Source organism: Saimiri boliviensis, chromosome 11, assembly GCF_048565385.1.
Source record: "Saimiri boliviensis isolate mSaiBol1 chromosome 11, mSaiBol1.pri, whole genome shotgun sequence".
In the NCBI taxonomy this organism is placed as follows: Eukaryota; Metazoa; Chordata; class Mammalia; order Primates; family Cebidae; genus Saimiri; species Saimiri boliviensis.
In genome coordinates this window covers 95,883,039-95,908,900 of record NC_133459.1, presented here as the reverse complement: position 1 = coordinate 95,908,900, position 25,862 = coordinate 95,883,039, and the positions used below count along the sequence as shown (strand labels likewise).

Below are 25,862 nucleotides of genomic sequence, written 5' to 3'. Positions count from 1 at the left end.
TGTTCTGCTTGCACAGCCTCATCTTTCTCAAGCAGCAGATGATGGTGCCTGATGGGCAGGTCCACTGAGCTTGAGTAAGGAGACATTAGAAGCATGTCTTTGCTCTTGAGGTATTTATCATAAATATTTAAGCCTCCCTGCCCCTTCCCCTTCCCCTGCAAAAAAGGAAAGAAGGCAAACAAGCATGCCAGAAATAGAAGTTTCTAAATAGGACTTTAAAAGTACTTACCTTTGCATCAAGCAGTTTGCTAGCACATTCTGATTGTGGTGCTCCATGCTACATTTTCTGTGGCAATCCGACTCACTAACTCACTGAGGTGGGTTAAATATGATCCCTTGTACAGATGGAACCCCAAGAGTTTGAAGTCATGAACCCGAAGCCACATATGTAAATCAGTGATTGAACTGATAAGCACTTTCTGAACCTGATTTTTCTGGTTGTTTAGCTTATTTCCACCTGCCTCTCAAAATGCTCTCAGCATGAGTGTAAGTTGCATTCAGTGGTTCTAGATGGTTTCGTTTAGAGAATGAAGTTGTAGAAAGAGGAGAAATGGATGGGTGCATACAATTTGTGGATTACACATGTGTTTTGATATTGTACATAGCTGCTAACATGCCATAAATGTTATCCGGGCAAAGTCATACCTACTAGCCTAAAGGACTGTTGTGCTGTGGCTTATACGTATTTGCCATGAAGCCTGCATGGAACACTACATTTCATACAGGGATAAAGAAGAGTGATTTTATCTGAAAGTGATCTTCTGTATAAAGCTACAAAGAACAGTAGCTTTAGAATAAGAAGCTGCAAAGATGTTTTTCTATATTATATTTTTTCTACCCAAGCAGTGGCTGCCACCTGTATGGTTGGGGGCCATGTTAACCAACTGCTACTTTTCCCCGCAGAATCGTCACAGTCCTAGGAATATCACAGATGCATAATAAATGTTGAGGCTTGGAGGCATGGAGATTAAGAGAACCATTCAAAGCCAAAGCTGACAGTACAGTATAGGAGCTGCAAATTTGAGGTTCTACCTGTTCAAAAGCTTACATTTTGAATAGGTAATACCTATTCAAAATTACAAAGTATGTTCAGGTACTTAACGGCTCCATAAAACTTTGCATTTGCATATCACATAGATAGTCAGCCTCTGCCTTGGAGGAACCACTACTTGTTGCAGATTATTCCTATTTTTATTTTTTCCCCATGTATATTAACTTCTGGGTTCTAGCCTTCAATGGATAACAAACAAACAAACCCTAGACTTAGGGCCGGGGAGACTGTCCCTGTTCATTTTATTTCTTACACAGCCAAAGAAACTTCTTCCCTGAAGCTGAGAATGTTAAAACGTGTGATATTAGAGACAGTCATTCCATATATTGCTGTTCTTTTTGAAGATGCTATAAAATTCTAAAATCTTTTCTGTGGATCTCTCATTCAAGAAAGCCTGAACTGGGGATTCAAATGATACCTCTGTGTTAAACATCTGTTTCTTTGGTTATTTTCCACAATAGTGCTTTTTTAAATAGTTATTGGATACTCTAAATATACTGTTAAATATTACTCAAGCATTTTAAATTTGGTTTGGAGGTCGTAAAGAGGATCGAAATGATTTTAAGAGCTGTGATTACGGATCCCAACGACCAACTCTGATGAAGGCAACTTGCAGAGTGGAGGCCCAGCCCTGGGGACAATGAGACCTTCCATCCTTCATGCTCTCCCAGTCCTCTCTCTCCACCAGCTAGGAACTAAATTCCACTATTGTCCTGAACTGCCTTGTCTATTCTTGCCCTGATTTGATACTGTCACAGCTTGATTTAAATAGGGGTGTGTGTGTGTGTGTGTGTGTGTGTGTTCATGGCTGGAATTTCTATTGTAAATGCAGAACGGACACACAGAAAACTGACTAGGAAATAGCATTATGTAAGCAGAAAGTCTCTTCTGCAGGTGGAAAGGATTTTAAAAACATTTTAGAAAACTGCATGCATTTAAATTCATTTAGCCTTCTGCTTCCATGCAAGGTACCTGGGAGACGGTGAGAATAGACCATGCATGTCGCCTTGCATCTTTACATGTGATGTCCTGGCCACAGTCCTGCCCATTGTCCTTGGTATATGAATAACACTTCATCTCAGTAAGAAGTCATGCATAATACTTCTGGCTCATTTGCTAGGGAGGGCTGGACCGTTGACCACTCCAGCTTGAGGGTCTCTCTTCCTTACATCTCTCTCTGCTTGCATTACTGTAGCCTGGGGTACTTGGCCCACTTCTGAGATTAAGCAGAGATGGAAATAAAACTTTGCCTTTCCTGACTGATCTCATTATAGCCATAGCTCATTAGACTTTCTCTAAGGAAAACTAAAGGGAAGCAAATGAGAATGTTCCCTTAATAAACACTGATCAAACTGCGCTGCAAAAGCATAAAAACTGATGAACTTAACAAAGCTTGGGTGTTTTACTGCTTGTATAGAAATTGATGGTTTACCAAATATATTCATATTTTTATAAAGCCCAGTTTCAGGGTTTTATTTTTGTTCATTCTATTCTGTTTTATTTTAATAATACAGTTTCCTAGGCATAGAAGTTCCTACTACCACCTTTACTGTGTTTGAGGAAGCCCTGAATTGGATCTTTAGGTTAGTACTTGGCTTCCTCAGCATTTTAGTTCCTGGATTGTAGGAGAGAGGCTTGGTGCCTAGCACAATGCCTGCCACCCAAGAGGTGTTTCCTAAGTGTTTGTTTCAGGAACGGTGTACACAAATGCATTTTGGCTTTTCAAGTGACCCTTCCTCAGTTGATCCTTCTAGAAGATCCTGCCTTTGCTGTGACCTTTAATTTTTCTTTCCTGTTCTGGGAGTCTGTAGCATGTGCACCTGTTGAATGCAGGATGGGGTTAAAACCTGTGATGGGAAGTATGTGGATCATTGGGGATTGAAGTGCCAGTCATTTCTGGCCTGTAGGTGACCCACTGAAGAACCAGCCACTTCTCAGCTCACATTCTTAAGACCATTCTCTGTTGACTTTCTCCATGGGAGTTCTTTTTTAGAATCGTTTCGATAATATTACAGTTGTCTCTAACGAGTGTTCTATAAATTGGTGCATTAAATAAAGAATAGGGTCATTGTGTTCCATTAATTGCAGAAATGCTTGCTGAAAGCACATACAGTGTCTTTCCTCTTTAAGGGGCTAGCCATCCATTTGATTTATATAACATATAGACATAACTCAAATTATTTCCAAGGGCCCATTGTTTTTTGTTTTTTTTTTCCTAGTGTTAAAATTTATATTGAGATAGAAATATTAGTAGGAGAGACAAGCTTATTGCTTGCAGCAGATTAAGCAATTATGTTGAACCAGTATTTGAATCTTCTCTGGCAAATTTTTATGTGCTTTTCTGTTGTCCTTCTTTTCTTTTACCTCCTGGTCCTTTGACTCCCAATTGCAGGTTTGTGTGCAGCTTGGTGTATTATGGCCTAACTCTGAGTGCGGGTGATCTAGGTGGAAGTATTTATGCCAACCTGGCCCTGTCTGGCCTCATCGAGATTCCATCTTACCCTCTCTGCATCTACTTGATTAACCAAAAATGGTAAGTGTGGATGAACATGAAGTGCACCGTAGAGAATGCATGCACACACATTCACCCTCTGATGTATATGCATACCTTGATGGTGGTGGTGTTGTATGCAGTATCTGCTGATTGCTTTGTGGTGATCAGAGTTTTTTTCCAACTAAAACAGTTAGAATTCATTTCTTGGTGCAGTATTTCTTGAGTTTCATGTTTATGAGTTTTAATACAGGTTTCAATTCAATACTGAATGTTGAAATCTAAGATAGTATTGAGTATTACCAGCAGAGGGTTTGTGAGTAGTCTGTGTGTAATTTGTTAAGTCACAGGAGCTGAGATTATCAACTCTATGTAGATGAAACTCCATAAACCCAATTAACAATAAATATGTAGAAGTTCTTACAAGAAGACAAAGAATTGAAGGAGCTAGAATAACTTTTCTTATCTTTTAAGGCCCACCTTCCTTTGTTGAGGAGGCAGAAGATATCCTGCTTTTGCTGCTCATTGTCAGTGGGCACAGTTTGGAGACAGAATTTAAACGTTATTTTATAGAGCACCCTTTCTTCAATTTTTGAGATTGCTTCTGTTACTTAGCCCCTGACCAGGCCACCAAAAATCTCATTCTGTATGAGGTAGGAATTGGTTGGATTATGCCATTTCTTTTTCTCCAGAAATCATCATTCCAACCAAACTCAGAATTCCTTTCACATTGTGTTTAATGCCCTTGTCATCATATTTTAGCCTGGAGTGTTTTGAAGGGCAGGTTTGGATTCTGTTAAATTGAAAGGTCATCTCCCAGGGATGGTTCCCAGTTGCCTCTGCTGATCCCTGTGGTAGAGGCTACAGCTTACTCTCATCATGGTCCAAGAGCTAGATCAGGTATTGTATTCAGAAATCTTTCCCAGCACCCCCAGTGGTGCCAGACACCTCTCCTTCGTGCTGCTTTAACACCCTGTGTGTACCTTTGGGGCCACTTAAAGTGTTATAAGGAAGCCGCCCATGGGGATATCCTATGTGTCTTTACATCTCTGGTGCCTGCCTAGCATGGTGTGTGTTACTGGAAAGGCCTTCCATATTGACTGTTAAATTAAGCAAAATAACCTGGAAAAGAAGCCTCAAGACCTTCTTAGCACCATCCAGAGTTAGATTACAATCTGAAGCAGAGGGAAGGAATGCTTTGTGATCAGACAGACCTGATCTAGTCTTTCCCATGTGTTAGTTATGTGACTTTGACAAGTTCTTTCACTAAGTATCCCCTGGTACTTTTCCTCAAACTAGGGATTGTAAAATTTGCTGGCAAAATTATCAAAATTATTGAGGGTCCTAGTAAAAGTACCTAGCATGTTGTAAGCCCCTAGAAAAGGGAGACTTACTAATGTTAATATCTTTCTTCCAAGTCTAGGGCTCTTATTTGAGAATCGCTTCTCTTCAATAAAGTATGAAATAACATTTTACTTATTTCTAACCCCCTGACACATTTTTTTTCTGTTTGTATTTTTAAGAGAGAGATATTCTTAGAAAAAATGCCAAAACTTTAAACTGCATAAAATTCAGGTAACTGGGTAATAAAGGGAGATGTCAGACTATTCTCCTCGTTTCAGTTTCATTTTCTGAAAGATGGAGAGTGTAATAGTACATGCCTACAGGCTTTTTATTAGGATTAAATAAGATAATAGATGGTAAACATTTACAACAGTACCTGAAATATAGTCAACACTCATGGAAATAGATAGAATGATATTATGTTCTTTTCCCACACAAATCACTTAATCCTGCCATCCGGCAAGTTTCTCTTTGTTTTATAGTGGTTATTTATTTTAAGTCCTGGTCAGTTTCCTATTAGTCACATTTGCCACTCATGCTTTGAGGAGATGAACATATATAATGAAACTGAAGATTTTTAAGCAAGAAGGTTGGGAAGAAATATATGAATTTATAAGGTTCTTAGGAGAACTGTGTAATTTCTTTCTATTGTCTAGGTTTGGTCGGAAGCGAACATTATCAGCATTTCTGTGCCTAGGAGGACTGGCTTGTCTCATTGTAATGTTTCTTCCAGAAAAGAAAGGTATGCCTTTCAAATTTCTACAAGGGTTTTGAATAGTACTTTTATTACAATGAATTATAATATAGTGGAGAGATGACCATATGGCATGCCTCATTTCTGTGATTGCATATTGTTTAGCAATTGTGTGGGATATAATGGCCAGATTCTTTCCATTGCTTCAGCTATTATCTGGGTGAATAATGTGCTTAAAGGTGCACTATTAATTCTTTCAGATTATTAAGCTACCATCTGGGGTGACTGAGATGTAGTATTGGTGATGTTAGAGTTGTTTATTTGATGATGAGGAGGACTGATTAGTTCTCCACAGAAAGAAACTTCATCCAAGGTTGCAAATTGCACTCCTCATTCCAGCCAACCACAAGATTGGAGATCAGAGTCACTGGTTCTCAAAGGTGGCTTTGGTACCCCTCAACATCTCCACTATGACTCTCAAAGCATTCCAACAAAAACAAGAACAATGGGAATAGTATTCACTGTTAGTGACAATGGATATTCTCTTCGTCTTATATAAAGTGTGAAAACACCTAGTCAGGAAACTGGTATTTTTACATATGTGTAGCTTTGCTATGCAAAGACAGCTTCAAGAAAGACACCTTTGGCATTCTCATATAACCTGATTGCTGCCCCTGTGTAGACATTCGGTAGCTATTGCTGGTTTTCAATCTCTTTTTTCACTAGCACATCTAAGGTATGCCAGCGATTGCCCTGGGAACTGTGATTTTGGCAGTGATTTTCAAGAAGGAGGAGTGAGTCACAACTCTCTGATGCTGGAGGATTTGAACAAAAGCCCTGTCTTAGGGGCTTTTAAATTTTGATGGGGCTCTGTTATGGAGCTTGCACTCCAGGTGGCAATCATTATGAGAAAGTTTGACATAAAGTTTTGGTAACTGCTGGACATGCAAGGAGAATTCACTTTTTGTCAGAGTGTATCGTGTATTTAGCACTCCTTTGGTAAACTGCTTCTCCCTGTGGTTCATCTGTGCATGTCTCATTAAAGACCCCAAGGCCATGTGTTCTCTCTGTTTTAGAACCCTCCAGTATACCTCTTTGCTGTTGATTGCCGCCTGAGGTTCTATACTTTGAGTCTAGAGTGTAATTTGCTTACTACTTAGTTTACCCAGTACTTAGAACAGCTTTAAAGTGATTTTCATAGAATCATGGAAACTAGAGAACTGAGTAAATTTGCCCATTTTTTATTCTCTAAGCAAATGGGGGCCCCTGCTAATGCTCAGTAGAGGAGGAACTCCCCGGCTACTGCCCTGCCATAGGTTTGTACAACTAGATGCTCAGTTTTGTTTGTCTTCTGGTAAGACAGTGATGGACTTCAAATAGTTGTAGTTTTATATTCAGCAGATTCGTTTTGCATAGGCACCTTGATAATTCAGTTTCGTTGTTTTCTTGTTTGTTTTGTTTTACCTGTAACAGTCCAGCATTCTGTTTATTGCCTCATGGAGAAAAACTTTTCGCTATTTCTATAAACACACCTGTAACCTATCACAGTTCCATAAGCCAGGCCAATTAATGTCTTTCCTCCCTCCCACTTATTTGCACACTGCAGGTAACCCATCCCCTAGGACTCTGCATGTAGCCCTTTCTTGAAATGATCTCTTCTTACAAATAACAAGACAAAAATCCACGGTGAAGGCAGATGTGTGGTCTTCCCTCCAGACCAGCAAGTACCACTCTATTTGATTACGACCTGTTTTAAGAGAACAGCTTCAACCCTTTGTTGATTGTGCCCGTTGGTGGACACTGAATTAGAAACAATGTAGCAGGGTATCTTTGGCACTCCATGAATGTGCCTCAGGAGTATGGTATACTTAGAAAACATGGATGTATGGTCTGTTTTTAAAGATTTCTTAGGTGGGCATGGTGGCTTACACCTGTAATCCAGGCACTTTGGGATGCCGAGGCAAGTGGATCACCTAAGGTCAGGAGTTCGAGACCACCTAAGGTCAGGAGTTTGAGACAAGCCTGGCCAACATGGTGAAGCCCTATCTCTACTAAAAATACAAAAATTAGCTGGGCATGGTGGCAGATGCCTGTAATCCCAGCTACTAAGGAAGCTGAGGCAAGAGAATCACTTGAACCCAGGAGGCGGAGGTTGCAGTGAGCCTAGATGGTGCCATTGCATTCCAGCCTGGGTGACAAGAGCAAAATTCTGTCTCAATTAAAAAGAAAAAAAGGATTTCCAAGGAAATTATTTGTATTTTTAATATTTCCATTACTTAATTTTAATAAATTATTTCTATATTTAATAACCATTACTATTAAAATTATCCTCTTCCACTACCATCGAGCCTATTTCATCATCACTAGAGAGAGAACATATGGTCACCTTTTTCGTATAATCCTTTCTATGCTTGCAAAGTCTTCCAGCTATGCCTGAATTTTCTCTTTTCTGAGTTAAATAATATTTGTTCTTCAAACTTTCTTTAAACCTTTTGTATTTACTCTTTAAAATATTTTGATGACTTTTTTAAAATCTCAAGTATTCCTAAGGTTTAGGTACATTTGCAGCAGTTCTGATAAGTACATATAAAGAAAATGACCTAGAAGTTTGAGAAATTCTGTAACATCTTGTGTTAGTTTGGAGATTCCTCGTTTTCTGTTTGCATTTTGCATTCCTTTGCCCTCACTTTTTTTTCTTACCAAACATGCCTTCATTCTCTCCTTTCTGCCAACTCAGGTGACCCTCTACCCACCATTATTTTTTAGCACCTGTATTTGATTGTGGTTCTCTGTGTCAGAAGCATTTGTGGAGACTGTGACAATGTATCTCTAGGAGAGATAGCCAGTAAGCCAGAGAATAGATTACTTGGCATTCCTCAGCCTATGGTTTATAATTATTAGACAGAAGTGTCCTGCCCAGTACATATTTGCATGCTGATTGGCCATCAAGTAAATGTTCTCCTCTGGGAGTAATATTAGCAGGTAGCCACTAATGCTTTCCCCAGTTTAGTAATCAGACATTTTTACCTGAACTCAGTGCTTGCTTGGAGGATTCTAATTAAGCTTACAACACTAGCTACCATTTTTAAGTGTTAATCAAGTGCTGGATTCTCTTTATATACAGAATGTATTATATATTACCCCCATTTTATAAGGAAACAAAAGCTCAGATTGGCCAAGCAACTTGTCCAGGGTTGCATAGCAAGTAAGTAGCACATCCAGGATTCAGATTCTTTCCAACTCTAAAGTCAGTGCTCTTTTGGGAATGCTCTTTTCTCCTCTAAGAAAAGAGGAAGTTATTTTGTGTTTTGTTTTGCGACAGGGTCTCGCTCTGTTGCTCAGGCTGGACTGCAATGGTGTGATCATAGCTCACTACAGCCTTGACCTCTTGGGCTCATCAGTTCTACCACCTCAGTCTCCTGAGGAGTTGGGACTGCAGGCATGAGCCACCCCTGCCAGGCTAATTTTTAAATTTTTTTGTAGAGATGGTGTCTCCCTATGTGGTCCAGGCTGGTCCAGAACTCCTGGTCTCAAGTGATTCTCCTGCCCTGGCCTCCCGAAGTGCTGGGATTATAGTCATGACCACCATGCCTGGCCAGATAAGAGTTTAGAACCAAAGTATTTATTGCAAATAGTGAAGCTGAAGTGAGATGATTAATGCTGCCTGATTAAAGCCAGTTCTTAACTTTTTAGTATGCAGCCTGATGGGAATTGGCCAGTGTTGAAGAACCAATTAGAGTGGTTGTTAGAGTGATACTGGGTTCTCATTGATGAGGTTTATGGCAGTTGTGATCCTGCCAGAAAATCTGAACACTAGGAGGTCGTGTCATGTGACTAGATAAACACAGTTCTTAGTGAGGGAGTGTCCTAGACTCAGACCTAGTGGAATGTTTATATTTTATTTCTTTTTTTTTTTTTTTTTTGAGACGGAGTTTCACTCTTGTTACCCAGGCTGGAGTGCACAATCTCGGCTCACTGCAACCTCCACCTCCCGGGTTCAGGCAATTCTCCTGCCTCAGCCTCCTGAGTAGCTGGGAGTACAGGCACGTGCCACCATGCCCAGCTAATTTTTTGTATTTTTAGTAGAGACGGGGTTTCACCATGTTGACCAGGATGGTCTCAGTCTCTTGACCTTGTGATCCACCCGCCTCGGCCTCCCAAAGTGCTGGGATTACAGGCGTGAGCCACCGCGCCCGGCCGATAGAACAGTTTTAACTGTGTATACTTGTAATGAATTTAAGGTACTTTAAGCAAAAACATATAGAATTGAAAGTTGAAATACACAAATCCAAAAAATAGATACTTCAGTATCACTTTCTCAATGATTGATAGAAAAGTATAGAAAAAAAAATTGATAAAAAAGATTGATAGAAAAATATGGACTTGAACAACCAATATGACCTGATTTATAGGTCACTCTAGCCTAAACCAGTAGAATATGTATTCCATTTCAAGTGCACACAGAACATTTGCCAGAGAGACCATATTCTAGGCCATAAAACAAGTTTCACTAAGTTTAGAAGAATTGAAAACTTACAAAAACAAGTTAGCTGACCAGTGTAGAATTAAAGTAAAAATCAACAACAGAAAAATATCTGGAAGATCCTCAAATATATGGATATGAAACAACACCCTCCTAAAAATGTGGATTAAAGAAAAAAATCATCAGGAAAACTGGAATTTTTTTTTTTTTTTTTTTTTTTGAGGCGGAGTTTCGCTCTTGTTACCCAGGCCGGAGTGCAATGGCGCCATCTCAGCTCACTGCAACCTCTGCCTCCTGGATTCAGGCAATTCTCCTGCCTCAGCCTCCTGACTAGCTGGGATTACAGGCGCGTGCCACCATGCCTAGCTAATTTTTTGTATTGTTAGTAGAAACAGGGTTTCACCATGTTGACCAGGATGGTCTTGATCTCTTGACCTCAGGCATGAACCACCGCGTGAGCCACCACGCCCAGCTGGAAAATATTTTTAATTGAACAATAAAATGCAGTCTCAGCTAGGTGCAGTGGCTCACATCTATAATCCCAGCACTTTGGGAGGCCAAGACAGGTAGAACACTTGAGATCAGGAGTTCAGGACCAACCTGGCCAACATGGTGAAACTCTCTGTCTACACAAAAATTTAGCCTGTCATGGTGGTGCATACCTTTAATCCTAGCTGGGAGGCTAAAGAGGGAGAATCTCTTGAACCTGGGAGGCAGAGGTTATAGTGAGCCTAGAATGTGCCACTGCACTCCAGCCTGGGTGACAAAGTAAGACTCTGTCTCAAAAAAATAAAAAGTATACAGTATCAAAGTTTATGGGAGGCAGATAAAGTAATGCTTAGAAAGAAATTTATATAATTATTTTAAGTATCAGAAAAAAAGGAAGTTTTAAAATTAATGATCTAAGCTTCCAACTTAAGAAAGCAGGTAACACATTTTAAAAAAGAAGAGCAAAATTAAGCACTATTCAAGCACAGAAAGAAAATAATAACTATAAAAGAAAAAAATCAATGGAATGAAAACAAAAACAGTGGAGAAAAATCAATGAAACCAAAAGCTGGTTGTTTAAGACCAATAAAACTATTAAACCTCTAACCAAGATAATAAAGAGAAAAGAGAGAAGACACACATTACCAGTATCTGGATTGAAAGAGGGGACATCACTATAGAACCTATAGGCATTAATAAGGGAATATTATGAACATTTTTATGTCAAAAATTCAACTTACGTTAAATGGATAAATTTCTTGAAAGATACAAACTACCAAAGGTTACCTAAAAACACATAGATAACCTGAATAGCACTATATCAACTAAAAAATACAGAATTTGTAGTTTAAAAGATTTCCCATAAAGAGAATTCCAGGCCCAGATGGCTTTACTGGTAAATTCTATGAAACACAAAAGAAATAGCATCAATTGTACACACTTTTCCAGAAAATAAAGAGGAGAAAAAAACTCTCCCAACTTAGCCTGTAAGTGCCAGCAATTACCTTGGTACCTAAACCAAACAAAATAAAGACATTATAAGAAAAGAAAACCACAGATCAATATCTCTCATTAATATAGATGTAAAAATCTTTAACAAAATATTAGCAAACTGAATCCAGCACTGCATAAAAAAGGCGATACATCATGACTAAGCAACCTTTATCCCACAAATGCGAGGTTGGTTTAACGTTCAAAAGCCAATTAGTGGACAGGTGCTGTGGCTCATGCCTGTAATCCTAGCACTTTTGGAGGCCAAAGCGGGCAGATCACAAGGTTGTGAATTTTATTAACTTGGTAATAAAGATCATTAAGGGAAGACCTACAGTAAGCATCACATTTACTGGTGAAAGACTGAATACTTATATTCTCAGATCAGGAAAAAGGCCAGGGTATCCATTCTCACTGCTTCTATGGAACATTGTACTGAAAATACTAGTGAATACAATAAAGCAATAAAAAGAAATTAAAGGGATTTAAATTGGAACAGAAGTAAAATTGCCTTTATTCACCAGACTACATCATAATCATGTTCATAGAAAAATCCTAAGGAGTATACCAAAAAGAAATCTGTAAGAATTAATAGATGAACTTCATAGAGTCATATGATAAACAATGTTCTTTCTACATATTAGCAACAAACAGTTAAAACTGAAATAAACCAATGACATTTATAATAAAAAAATATGAAAAATTTAGGGATAAATTTTCTGAACTATGTATATGACTACAAAAAAACCTTTAAAACACTGATGAGAAAAATTAAAGAAGATGAACTAAGTGAATTAGTAATAGTAATAAATAGATTACCATGCTCATGGATCAGAAGATATTAAGATAACAGTTCTCCCCAGATTGATTTATCTTCATTCAGTATGGTATCAATACAATTTCCAGCAGTCTTCTTTTGGTAATAGAAATTGACAAGTTAATAATAAAATTTTTATGTAAATTAAAAGGATCTGGATTATCCAAAATAATTTTTATCAAGGAAAAACAAAGTTGGAGAACTTAACCTACCTGATTATAAGACTTAAAACAGGCTGGGCATGGTGGCTCATGCCTGTAATCCCAGCACTTTGGGAGGCCAAGGCAGGTCAGGAGTTTAAGACCAGCTTGGCCAACATGGTGAAACCCTATCTCTACTAATAATACAAAAATTAGCTGGGCATTGTGATGCACGTCTGTGATCCCAGTACTCAGGAGGCTGAGGCAGGAGAATCACTTGAACCCAGGAGGCAGAGGTTGCAGTGAGCCAAGATTATGCCACTGCACTCCAGCCTGAGCAACAGAGCAAGACTCTGTCTCAAAAAATAAATAAATAAATAAATAAAGACTTACAAGAAAGTTACATTAATCAAGACACTACAATATTGGCATAGGAATGTCTATGTAGATAACAGAATTGAATATGAAGTAGAACCACCTATATGGTCAATTGTTTTTTTTGACAAAGCTGAGATTTCATTTACCTTTTAAAAAAGGAAATCTCAAAACACTTATATCCTTCAAATACTGAACTCTTTTAAAAATGTTTTACTCAGTCATAACGTACATACAGAAAAGTGTATGAACAAGAGCGAAACTCCGTCTCAAAAAAAAAAAAAAAAAAAAAAGAAGTAGTAATTTTCTCATGATCAAACCTGTCTGAAATGGACATGGGCTATCTTGAGGAAAAAGAGAATTTCCCTGGTTTAGGTGACAACTGCAGACCCTGTTGGCAGGCACATATGAGAGAAGGTTTAAGCATCAGATGTGGTGTTGGACTAATGCATGCACTCTTTGGGCATGTAGCTGGAGCCAGGCTTCCTAAATGGGCTGCAGCTGGAGCGATTCTGAGCCTATCATGGAAAACTTCATCTAGCTTTAGATCTTGTGGGTATTAAGAAGAGAGACTTTCTGTGACATAGCCTTGGAATCCAGATTTCAACAAGGGCTGTTCTTTAGCCTGTTAAAAATGTAAGTGCCTCTGTACAGTTCTGAAAGATACCATTAACATGGTATGTTAAAAATGAAACATAATTACTATTGGAAGATGAAACTTATAATTACTATTGATTAGTAATTCAAATGAGAAATTGAGGAGTAAAAGAAGTTTTATATTTAGATTCTTGTTCTTTAAAGAACATTGGCCAGGTGCAGTGGCTCACACCTATATTCTTAGCACTTTGGAAGGCTGAGGCGGGTGGATCACCTGAGGTCAGGAGGTCGAGACCAGCCTGGCCAACATGGTGAAATCCTGTCTCTACTAAAAATACAAAAATTAGTTTTGTATAGTAGCGGGTGCCCATAATCCCAGCAACTCAGGATGCTGAGGCAGGAGAATTGCTTGAGCCCAGGAGGCGGAGGTTGCAGTGAACCAAGATTGCACCACAGCACTCCAGCCTGGGCAACAAGAGCAAGACTCTGTCAAAAAGAAAGAAGGAAGGGAGGGAGGGAGAGAGGGAAAGCATCTTTGATCTTCTGGTAGTAATTGAATGGCATTGTTTCTTTCTCAATGAAAGACCAGGGAAAGCAAATTGCAGATAAGAGCTTTTCTGGAGCTTACCTCTATCTCATGTATTTATCAGGGCTTGTTGTACAGACCACTGTTTTTACATCATTGATTATGTGAGTAAGATGGGAAGAAAGGAGAGTCAAGTTACACCCTTGGAAGATGAAACTTATAATTTGTATGATAGTACATAAGTTTTCAGGGTACTCTCATTCAGGAGTAAGTAAAAGTTTATCACGCTTAATGACACCAGTATATAAGTTTTCAAGGGTAGAGCCAAAACATTGAAAAACAGTTGTGTGTGTTTGTGTGATTACCAGACCTTCGGAGTGTGTGTTTGGTTACACTACCTCTTTGCTTTTTGAGATCTACATGAATGCTGCCTGCTCCATCAGAATGAAATGTGCCATTTAGAGGAATTGTTTTAACTATGGATCTCACAGGCACTGTCCTTCTTCCTCAGACACAGGCGTGTTTGCAGTGGTGAACAGCCATTCCTTGTCCTTGCTGGGGAAGCTGACCATCAGTGCTGCCTTTAACATTGTTTATATCTACACCTCTGAGCTTTACCCTACAGTCATCAGGTATGTATCTCACAGAGCCGCGCATTCTTCACACATTCTACACCTTGTCATCCATTCTTGCACCAACAGAGGTGTGGTACTCGTTTCATCCGCTTCTGGAGCCAGTGCGGGGCAGCAGTAATTCAGCAAGCAGTTTAGGCTGAGAACCTGCCTTTGCAGACTGCTCCTCTCTGCCCGCTTAGCTAGGAACATGTCACTTTATGGTGGACCGAATTCCCTACTGTAAGTTCTAAGAGAAGTACTCTACGCTACGCATACTCTGTCACCCAAACAGCGCGTAGATGCTGTTATTATTTTGGTGGATTTATTTGTTTAATTTTTGAGATGGAGTCTCTCCCCGTTGCCCACGCTGGAGTGCAATGGCTTGGTCTCGGCTCACTGCAACCTCCGATTCCCAGATTCAAACGATTCTCCTGCCTCAGCTTCCCGAGTAGCTAGGATTACAGGCGCCTGCCACCACACCCAGCTATTTTTTGTATTTTTAGTAGAGACAGGGTTTCACCATGCTGGCCAGGCTGGTCTGGAACTCCTGACCTCATGATCCCCCTGCCTCAGCCTCCCAAAGTGCTGGGATTACAGGCATGAGCCACTGTGCCCAGCCAGTGGTGGCTTTTATTTATTCAGTCACCCATCCTGCATCAGACATAACAGACAAGGGGGCAAGCTCCCTATTCTCTCAGAGCCTACATTTTAACATAAAATACACACATTTTTTTGAAAGATAATTTCATGTAGTAATAAGAGAATATCAGAGTTAAACAGCAATTGTTAAAGCTGGGTTCTTAGTAAGATTTGCTTATATTGAAAAGAATAAATATCCAGCCTAAATTTCCCTTCATAAAATAAGTCTAAAAGCAAGAAACACACCCAAATTTGAAGGATGGGGGTGCAGCTGAGGCTTTGCAGAACTGCTTCTGTGGCCTGGGCAGGTATTCTCCAGCCAGCCCTTGCCCAATCTTTGAGAGGATCGTTCCAAACTATCCTCCTTCCCTTACCCGTGCAAGAAGCCTCATGGTTCTTTCTGCCTGTTAATTTAAAATGATTATTTCCTAATAAGAAATCAGAGTGTCTGCAATTGGCTACTAATTTCCCAGTTGATCCTATAACCTACTTTACCTGGCTACTGGGTATAAAACTAGGATGATGATTTTGTCCAAAGCGGGACAATTTGGAGAGCAAATGTGGGTGTTAAGAACATTTCAGCTGGGATTACAGAGTGTTGTATCCCTCTACCCAAAACCATGGATTACCATTTTCTCTCCCTCCCTCCCTCTCTGCTTCCCACCTTTTTTATGCCTGCACTCCCCATAAAGGTGTTTTTGATTTGCTTACAGTACACAGTCAATTTCTATGTATATGCTTAACACGTTGTTAATTAGTTGAGTTTAAATAAATGAGCAGCCTTTTCAGATCATAAAACCCTGCCTCTCTGTAGGAGATCTAAGGCATAAAAATCCATGAGAACTTTTAATTTAAAAAGATTCAAATGCTCATTTCTGTATCATCCTCTGTGCATGCACTGTCCAGTATGGTAGTTACTAGCGTCGCGTAGCTATTTAAATGTAAATTAAACTAATTAAATAAGCATCCAGTTCTTCATCCTTACCGGCCACATTTCAAGCACTCAGTAGTGCATGTGTTTAGTGGCTTCCACACTGGACTCCCACACTGGTAACTATAGAACACTCTTAGCATCTCAGGAAGGTCTAGTAGGCAGCTCTAGAACTCACTGCTCTCTGGGATCCTGTGCTTCCACTTCAGGACACGCTATTCAAGGTCCACTGCTGCCCCACGAGTGTCTCTTAATTCCCCCGCTAGAACTTACTGATGTGTTTTTACTTGTGCTTTTCAGGAATGTTGGGCTTGGAACTTGTTCCATGTTCTCCCGAGTTGGTGGGATTATTGCTCCCTTCATCCCCTCACTGGTTGGTTTGTACCTTCTAGTTTTGTTTCTCTTGATTCTCTGCTTTGGAAATGCTTATGCTTTTGAGTAGAAAGAGGTGATGAACAGATGTCATTTAAGATCAGCTGACACAAATGTCCCTTTTAGATAGTACTCCATCAGGGCAGATGAAGTCTTATCGAGGATTCATTTGCCTCCAGTGGGTCTGATTTTTTGTTCATCTGGATTCATTGGAGGGTCTGCTAATGCCAGAGTGCCCCATTCCTGTCCCCACAAAAAAGTCAGTCAACTGATAAATATTTGTGACACTTCAGCTGTGTACTGGGCTCTATGCTGAGCACTTTATAGATATCATCACATGCAGTTCTCATAGTGACCATAAAAGGTAGGCATTGTTGTTACCCTTGTATTGAAAATGAGAAGTGCTACAGAAAGAGGTTAAATACCTTTCCCCAAGAACACACCTCTTGGAAAACAACATTAGAGCAGAAATATGCCTCGCACTGTATCTGTTAATATTTTTTTTGAAATTTTCCAAGTTTGATAGTCAAAGAAGAGGAAACAGATTAAATGACAGCCCTAAAATCCTTCATCTTAAAATGCTCAGAATCTGAGAAAGAATCCAGGGGACCCTTATGCAAGTCTCTCCTTAGTTTGATTTGTGACTTTTCCCAGCCAACTGGGGAAAGGCAACTAGATTTGGTGTGGGGCTTGTGGACCTGTTCGGTAGACAGCTGAAATGCCATTGTAAACTTTTCATTTTCTTTCTTTCTTTTTTTTTTTTTTTTGAGAGGGAGTTTCACTCTTGTTACCCAGGCTGGAGTGCAATGGCGCAGTCTCTGTTCACCACAACCTCCGCCTCCTGGGTTCAAGCAATTCTCCTGCCTCAGCCTCCTGAGTAGCTGGGATTACAGGCACTCGCCACCATGCCCAGTTAATTTTTTGCATTTTTAGTAGAGACAGGGTTTCACCATGTTGACCAGGATGGTCTCGATCTCTTGACCTCGTGATTCACCCGCCTTGGCCTCCCAAAGTGTTGGGATTACAGGCGTGAGCCACCGTGCCCGGCTAACCTTTTCATTTTCTGAGGTGCCGTACATTTCCCTTCTCTGAGTATCTCTTTCCATTGTCTCATGATTAATTTTAGGTCACAAGACCCTTCTCAGGAAGGAGTCATGTTAGGTCTGTGTTTTATTCTGCAAAATATAGGTGCTGTTAAAGATGTCTGACCTCAGATAGCTATCCTAGAACATTATAATACCCAGCACTGTGTCTCTGCTGCGTCCTATAAGTTCAGAAGAAGGGAAAGTGTGTGTTCCCCTCGTTTTAGCAACAGGCCCACAGTGCTGGACATACGTTTGCATGTAGATGCCTAGAGATGAGAGATTCTTCTCCTCCCTCTTCCTCCTCATCCCCCTCTTCTGCTCTGTTCTGTCTCTCCCTTCTCCTCCCCCTTCTCCCTTTTCCACCTCCTTCTCCGTTACCTCTTCACTTTGAAAAATCAGGAAAAATTTGTCTGAGGGGAAATTATAATTAGTAGTGGACCTACCCATGGAATTTGGAAGCCTAAACCAGAAGATCCTAAAGCTTAGCAGGAATTCTAGAATGTTGATCAGCTCAGAAAAGCCCCAGAGAAGCACCCTGGAAGCAACTGTTTTTCATGTTTTCTTTGAAGCTGTTTGTGATGAAATGTTTTCGTTTTCCTGAATATATGTTTTGGGTCTTTGAAACAATTGTTTGTATCACCAGCCCTTTACCATGTTCAATTTAAGAAGTTTATAAACCATATGCCTACAGTAGGTTTGGTTTTTTAAAAGAATTTTTATGCCTTTAATCCCTGGATCTCTCACTTATGGTGGTAATGTATATGGGATGGATTGGCCAATTCCAGGATTGAGAACTTTAAAGTTCATCATCAGCAAGTATTTTTGGGGTGCCTCTGTGCGAAGTGTGTGTGGAGAACACTGTGTTATAAGTTGCTTGTTCACCTGGGATGGAAGCTGAACTCTGAGATGATGTCCTGTCAACTCTGGCCATATACGCCTCCCTGCTCAGAGGCAGCCTGACCTCTTCTCCCATACTACCCACCCCAGGCATGAAATTGCTGCTTCTGATCCACAAACCAGTGTGGTCCTTTTATTTACTCCCAGCTCTGCATGCCCGAGGAATGATTCTCTTATTTCCCAGGATAATTCTTTACATGGAAAGAAGTGGTTTATAGTGAAGTCTAGTGGGAGGTCATGAAATGGGTGGTACACAGGACAGTTTCTCAGTCATGAGACTGCTTGCCTTACATCCTCAGGAAACTAACACTCTGGTTTTTTTTGTTTTCATTCGACTCCCTGCCTCCGCAGAAGTATGTGCAATGGTCTTTACCATTCATTGTCTTCGGAGCCACCGGCCTGACCTCTGGCCTCCTGAGTTTGTTATTGCCAGAAACCCTTAACAGTCCGCTGCTAGAGACGTTCTCTGACCTTCAGGTGTATTCATATCGCAGGCTGGGAGAAGAAGCGTTATCTTTACAGGCCTTGGACCCTCCACAGGTGTGATCTTTTTTTTAATCATTATACCACTTGGATGTTGGCAGTTACTGAAAAAAAGAAAGTTTGGGTTAAATTAAATAGAACTGAGTAAAACTGCTGGAAAACAAAGGTAGGATCTAACAGTGGCTGATTTTCAGAGAAATGAAGATGATGATTCATTCGCTTTCCTAGAACACTTTAGGAGCTAATTTCTTGGAGGAATAGATGTTGTAAAAATACATTTGTCAGTTCAATAGCTAGATGGTAGTTTCCATTTCAGAAATGTCATGACATCATTTCACTGCTCTTGTCTTCTTTCCTGCTTCAGTGTGTGGACAAGGAGAGCTCTTTAGGGAGCGAAACTGAGGAAGAGGAAGAATTTTACGATGCAGATGAAGAGACTCAGATGATCAAGTGAAGAGCCCTAGATTCCCGCTAAGAAGCAAAGGATCGTCTTTTATGCCTCTGGCTAAGGCAGGTTCTCATGAATCTTAAGAGAGTTGTAAAAAGAGAGGCTTGGCATGAACGTACGTAGATGGTACCTGGCGTGGACTGATGTTTTTAGGCCCGGAAGTTGGAGAAGAGATCTCATGAGAGACAACATCACTGCACTGAGAGAACAGTTGTTAATTTGTTTAAAATTTAAGTTTTTCTCAGAATCATAACATCTGGCAGAACAGCCCAAACCCGCATTCCAGAATGGTAGGCTCATTTGTTTCCAAAGGTTTCATCATGTTGCTTTTCCTTCATCATGATCTAAATAAAGGCAGATATGTAAAATTTCTCACTATTTTGGTGGAGTAAGATAAGCTATCCTTAAGATTTAATCTTTATACTCTAATGTTGGACATTTGCCCCTATCAGTTGCTCCTCAGGAATATTCTGGTACAGGTTAACCTCAGCATTTTAATTTTGTGTCTAGGGAAAAGCACCCAGAGGTCATCTGTGTGTCCCGAGACCCTCCAGCTTTTTCTCAGCTGACGAAATGTGAGTCCTTAGCTTGGTACCCAGCCTGCTGGTTGACTGGGGCCCCTCATGCCTTGAGTCTCACAGATGATTCATTAGGAACATCCAGATGTTCCATAGCAGTTTACTCAGAGTCAGTGGTGTGGCTGTGGCTGCCTCTCAGCTCCCTTGGATACTACATTATGTGATTTCTTCCTTTCCCACGAATATGCACACCCAGCAGAATTTCCATCTGAGATTCTAGTACTTCGAAATCATGCCTAATAAATGAGAAAGCTTTAAGGAGGGGGCAGTTAAACCGTGACATGTTGAGTACCTGGAGGAAAAAAAAAAAAAAAGGTAGTTTTTAATAAGGGAGAAAATAAAATTATCTTTGGTAAATTTTTATTTGTTTTGCTTTCAGGATTGTGCCAGGAGAGATTTGAACAATATTTAAGAATGTCTTGTCCTAGATCTAATTAGACAGCCCTCACCTGTTTAATTAGAATGGAAGGTTCGGCAATTTCATAGGAAATGCTGGTTTTTCATTAAGTGCTACCAACTTTCAAGTGAATCAAAATTATAATTGATTTCCTAAAATCATGTCCTGAAAATACGTTTTCCCATGAAACTCGAATACTATCTCAAATAGGACTATAAACCTGGAGTCAGCAAGCTTAGGCAGCATTGATTCAGGTCACTTTCCCAATGAAGAAAAGTTCTGTGTTTTCAGAATTTCCATTTCTACTAAACTCTTGGAGAAAACGAAATTGGATTAGAGGTAAATAGAAGATGTCACTGTGACTGCTTCTGGAAGTGCTGGAAGCATCAGCCCAATTGGCCCCAAAGACGTTTTGTTGCACATTGACTTCTGGTTCGCACTGTATCAGGATGTACCTTTGTAATTGTTATTTTTATGTCTTTTGCGCCCTTGATTATTAATGAAGCTCTTTATAAACGGAGGCCATCTCCGCTACTGTTTATTTTTCCCTGCTCTGCCCAGAACGTTGACCGAGACACAGCAAGGACCTAGTAAGTATCACCGTTTCTAGCCATCAGGGAGATTGTGGGACTCCTCCCAGGATACTTTTTGCGAACTCCAGGCAAATCTGACCCAAACTCCCAAATGACTGTATCCTGCTTAAGTTTCTCTGGAAAATAGACACCTTCTCACCATCAGAATAGGAAGAGAGGAAGAACTTACAAAGATACTTAAAAGTTCTTCTTAAATGGTGGTTGGGAATTTAAAATAAAGCAGTGAACTAACATATACATAATATTTGATCAGTTGGAGCTTGCTTTGTATTATAAGAGTAATATATCCCATTACAGAAAAGTTAGAAACTAGAAATTTAAAAAATGTATCACTCATATGGCCAACATCGAGAGAAAACCAGTGTTCTGGGTATATTCCATTTGAAGACCAATTGGGAGCCCATCTCTTTAGTGGCACTGGGTTCCACTGCCTCTGGCTAAACAGAGTTCAGTGAGTTCTATCCCTGAGTTTCTCAGCTGTGGAGTAGAAAATAGGAGGGAGAGATCTACGTTTTGAATATGTGTTACTCAATAAGGTGAGGCTGGTCATCAGTTGCTTATGTTAGATGTGTCACTAAATTTTCAGTCTAGATAGTCCTTGAGCAAAATTTAATAATTACTGTTTTTAATTTCTACTGCCTTTATAAAATCAAAATTTTCTCCTTTTGATGATAATTGTTGAAGACTATGGATAGAGAGAATGTGTATTTGTGTATATTTGTACTGATTAAATTATTGGAAAACTTTTCATTGATAAGTGATGTATTTTGGTTGTGCAGATGGTTTGTAAAAAGTATTCTGTTTTTTTATTCTATTAAAAATTAATTTTTTTCTCCTAAAGTGAAGCTAGAAAAATAAATGTAAGATATGTAAGAAACCCCAGAGTTTCGAGGGTGAAAGTTCTCATTTGCAGCTTGTCCAAAATACTGACACCACACAAATATTTTGAAAGAAACCATGTTGAAATGTTCTGATTTTGTGAGTTACAACCACAGCCCATTAAAGCCAATACTTGTTATTTGGCTGCTTTTGAGCCATGCAGATATTCTTTAGTGTTTAAAAATGAGTAAATAAACAAAATGAGGCAAATAAACGAAGAAAATGAGTTTCCGAGACACTGCTTAAGTGGCCGTAAACTGGACAGAATTTTTATGGTGGGCAAACTGATGAAGCTACTTTCAGTAGGTGATTTATATTCGTAAATCTAAATATAAATTTATAGTACATATTGAAATAATTGTCACTACTATATCAGAATTTAAAAGCAGCCTTGCATTAGGACTTCTCCATACAAATTCTTTATTATTGGTTCTTAAATTGGAAAAGTATCTATAAATTACTATATTTTTTAACAAAATAAAATGCAGAAATTTTGGCTTCTTGTGAATTTAATAAAGAATCATACATACAACATAGGCCTTTCCTTTGGTCTCCCAAAATGTCTCAAAATCTACCGTAGTAGCTTTGACAAGTTGGGCAAATGCAGAATCTGCTAGTAATGATAAGTAACATGTGGGACAGGAGTTGTAGCAAAGTTGTGGACTCCTGGACACAAAAGATAACTATCAAAATACTTTTAGAATAAGGAAAATGCAAAGACAAGGCATTGTGGAAAATCTGTCAATATAGTACATAAAAGGAGAAAGAGCTTATGATTACCTCAATAGAAAAATAAACATTATTTGACAAAATTCAACACCCATTCAAAATAAAAGCTATCAGTAGAGTAGGAGTAAAATGATGCTTCCTCAATGAAATAAGAGATACTATAGTAGATATGGTAAATTGGCACACAGTGTCTCTTCGCTTTCCTGGTACCTTAATCTTCACACTTTTTTAAAAATCATAACCCACAGTAAAAAATGTGTTTTATATATTCATCCTCTCACGCTTCCCCACTTGCAAATATATATGTACATTTAAAATATCTATGAATCATAAAAATGTATATATTTTATGCAATAATAGTTAATCTTGCGAGGCATACTGATAAATTCTGTCCTATTTCACTTTTTAAAATGCCATTTATGACCCAATAAATTAGTAACATAACCCACTAATAGGTCACAACCCATAGTTTGAAATCCACTGGTCTACACCTATCTTCTTGTACTGCAGAGGCTTTAAAGCTAAAATGTGGCTGGGCGTGGTGGTTCACGCCTGTAATCCTAGCACTTTGGGAGGCCGAGGCAGGTGGATCACTTGAGGTCAGGAGTTCAAAACCAGCCTGTCCAACATGGCAAAACCCTGTCTCTACTAAAAATACAAAATTAGCCGGGCATGGTGGTGCATGCCTGTAATCCCAACTACTCAGGAGGCTGAGGCAGGAGAATTGCTTGAACCTGGGAGGTGGAGGTTGTAGTGAGCTGAGATTGTGCCACTGCACTCAAGCCTAGGCAACAAGAGCAAAACTCCATCTCAAAAAAAAAAAAAAAAAAATGCCAAAATGTGTGTTTTCTGAATTGCTTGCAGGTAGGTTTTCCCCTTGCAGCCAGGGGCAGTTTGGTTTTCTTCAATCAGGTACAAATGGAACTTGAAGGTAGAAGCAAGGTGGAGGCCATACTTTGGAAGAGTCTGCTTTTTTCTGCTCAGATTCACAGTGGTGGAGTGAGTTGGTTTCTCTGAGGCAGTATCAGCCAGAGATGTCAGTCAGGCAATATCAATTAAAATCTTAACAAGTTTTTTTAATAAACCTGGAATAATACTTCTGGTATTCACATGGAAAAGCAAAGATCCAAAAATATTCAAGACGATTCTGATAAAGAAGAGCAAACAGAAGGGACTTTACTTTCTAGATATAAAAACTTATGAAGCTGTATTATTGGTCTACAGAAGAAAATAATAGAACAGCCGGGCGCGGTGGCTCAAGCCTGTAATCCCAGCACTTTGGGAGGCTGAGGCGGGTGGATCACGAGGTCGAGAGATCGAGACCATCCTGGTCAACATGGTGAAACCCCGTCTCTACTAAAAGTGCAAAAAATTAACTGGGCATGGTGGCACGTGCCTGTAATCCCAGCTACTCAGGAGGCTGAGGCAGGAGAATTGCCTGACCCCAGGAGGCGGAGGTTGCGGTGAGCCGAGATCGCGCCATTGCACTCCAGCCTGGGTAACGAGGGCGAAACTCCATCTCAAAAAAAAAAAAGAAAATAATAGAACATAACAGAGATTTGTTAAAGGTAGCATGACACATCAGAGAAAAAAGTGAACAATTCAATTATTGATATGTCTTCTCACCTTAATAAAAATAAATTCCAAATAGATTGAAGGCTTCATTGAAAAACAGCAAAACTTTACTTGAAAATTATGGAATATTCTTATGACCTTGGAGGATGGATATATTTATCAGACAAGAACTGAAAATAATAAATTATTTTGTAATCAATATATTTGATTTGATCTAAATTTAAAACTTGCTTCTGTGTGACTGAACATGCTAGAAAGTTAAAAGGAAAGCAGGCTAGGCGCAATGGCTCACGCCTGTAATTCAACACTTTGGGAGGCTGAAGCTGGCAAATCATCTGAGGTCAGGAATTCAAGACCAGCCTGGCCAATATGGTGAAACCCCGTCTCTACTAGAAATACAAAAAAAAGTTAGCCAGACATGGTGGCATGCACTGTAATTCTAGCTACTCAGGAGGCTGAGGCCAGAGAATTGCTTCAGTCCAGCAGACGGAGGTTGCAGTGAGCCAAGGTCACACCACTGCATGATAGCCTGGGCAACAAAGCAAGACTCCATCTTAAAAAAAAAAAAAAAGGAAAGCAATAGATGAGGGAAAAATATTTGCAACATTTATAAGCAATAAGGGTTAATATCCAGACTATATAAAGAACTACTGCAAATCAGAGATAAGAGTAATACAGTTTACAAAACCTATGATCAGGCAATTCAAAATTCACAGATGAAAAGATGCTCAACCTCACTACAGGATCAGGGAAATGCAAACTGAAACCACATGAGGATATCTTTTAAAATCCATTAGATTGGGAAAATAGGAGTCAATATCAAATGTTAAAGCTACAAAGATTCAGAAATTATGCTTCTATGTATATATCATGGAAGAATGTTTACAGAAATTTTTACTATAACCCACTGTAAAAAAAATGCTTTACATTGTGACACACAGTACACACACCTACATACATACCCATGTATATGTGTGTGTGTGTGTGTATATATATACACACACACACATAGATATATAACTGAAATGGTGTTATAAAACAATACCTACCCTTAATATCTGCACTGCATTCTATTTTCCGTTTTATTATATTTTATTTCATTAAAAAATAATACTAGTGAAGACACTAAAATGATTTCACAGTTTTGAATGGATCAAAACATGCAGTTAGAAAAAGTGAAACATACTACCCTTAATATTTGCCTTGGTACTTGTCTGACGCACATGTGTACAAGAGATTTGTACAGAATGTTCATTGCATCATTAGTTGTAACAAAACAGTGGAGGTAATACCTTCAGTAGGGACATATATCTATATATAATTTCATATGCATAGGATGGAATAAAAACAGTTCTATGGTTGCAGTGGTTGGATCTCAATAATGTTGAACAAACTGTTAGCAAATTTTCACTGGATCAAAGACCTTTTATGTTTAAATTCCCAGTGAGTGATTGGAGTACTTGCTAATTAAAGTGATTCAAATGCTTCTCATGTCATACTTTAAAGTCAAGACTGTTAATATTCTGTTGCAAAAATACACAAATCTCACTCTTATTCCCACCCAGATGAAGAATTATCCCTCTTTCTTATGGAGAAAGTCTATAAATGTGCCCACCTGCAAGTCTCAATTTCTCTTGAAAAAAAA

At 39.2% G+C, this 25,862-nt stretch overlaps 1 protein-coding gene and 1 long non-coding RNA gene across 5 annotated transcripts in view; one reads left to right on the top strand and one right to left on the bottom strand.

Moving 5' to 3' along the window:
• The window catches only part of SLC22A15 (solute carrier family 22 member 15), a 78,966-nt gene extending 57,050 nt beyond the window's left edge, over positions 1-21,916 (top strand). For 2 of the 4 annotated variants that reach the window (XM_010344062.3, XM_074381212.1), the window contains exons 6-11: positions 3,444-3,584; positions 5,543-5,628; positions 14,509-14,629; positions 16,482-16,554; positions 18,887-19,075; positions 19,383-19,472. In XM_010344062.3, coding sequence (XP_010342364.2) covers positions 3,444-3,584; positions 5,543-5,628; positions 14,509-14,629; positions 16,482-16,554; positions 18,887-19,075; positions 19,383-19,472 — 700 coding nt within the window. Of the gene's footprint in view, positions 1-3,443; positions 3,585-5,542; positions 5,629-14,508; positions 14,630-16,481; positions 16,559-18,886; positions 19,076-19,382 lie in introns of those variants that run through there. The other 2 variants (XM_003933511.4, XM_074381211.1) reach the window with 2 other exon arrangements.
• The window catches only part of LOC141580315 (uncharacterized), a 35,802-nt gene continuing 30,188 nt past the window's right edge, over positions 20,249-25,862 (bottom strand). The window contains exon 3 of the long non-coding RNA XR_012512507.1: positions 20,249-20,336. This is a non-coding gene — a long non-coding RNA (uncharacterized LOC141580315). The remainder of the gene's footprint in view (positions 20,337-25,862) is intronic.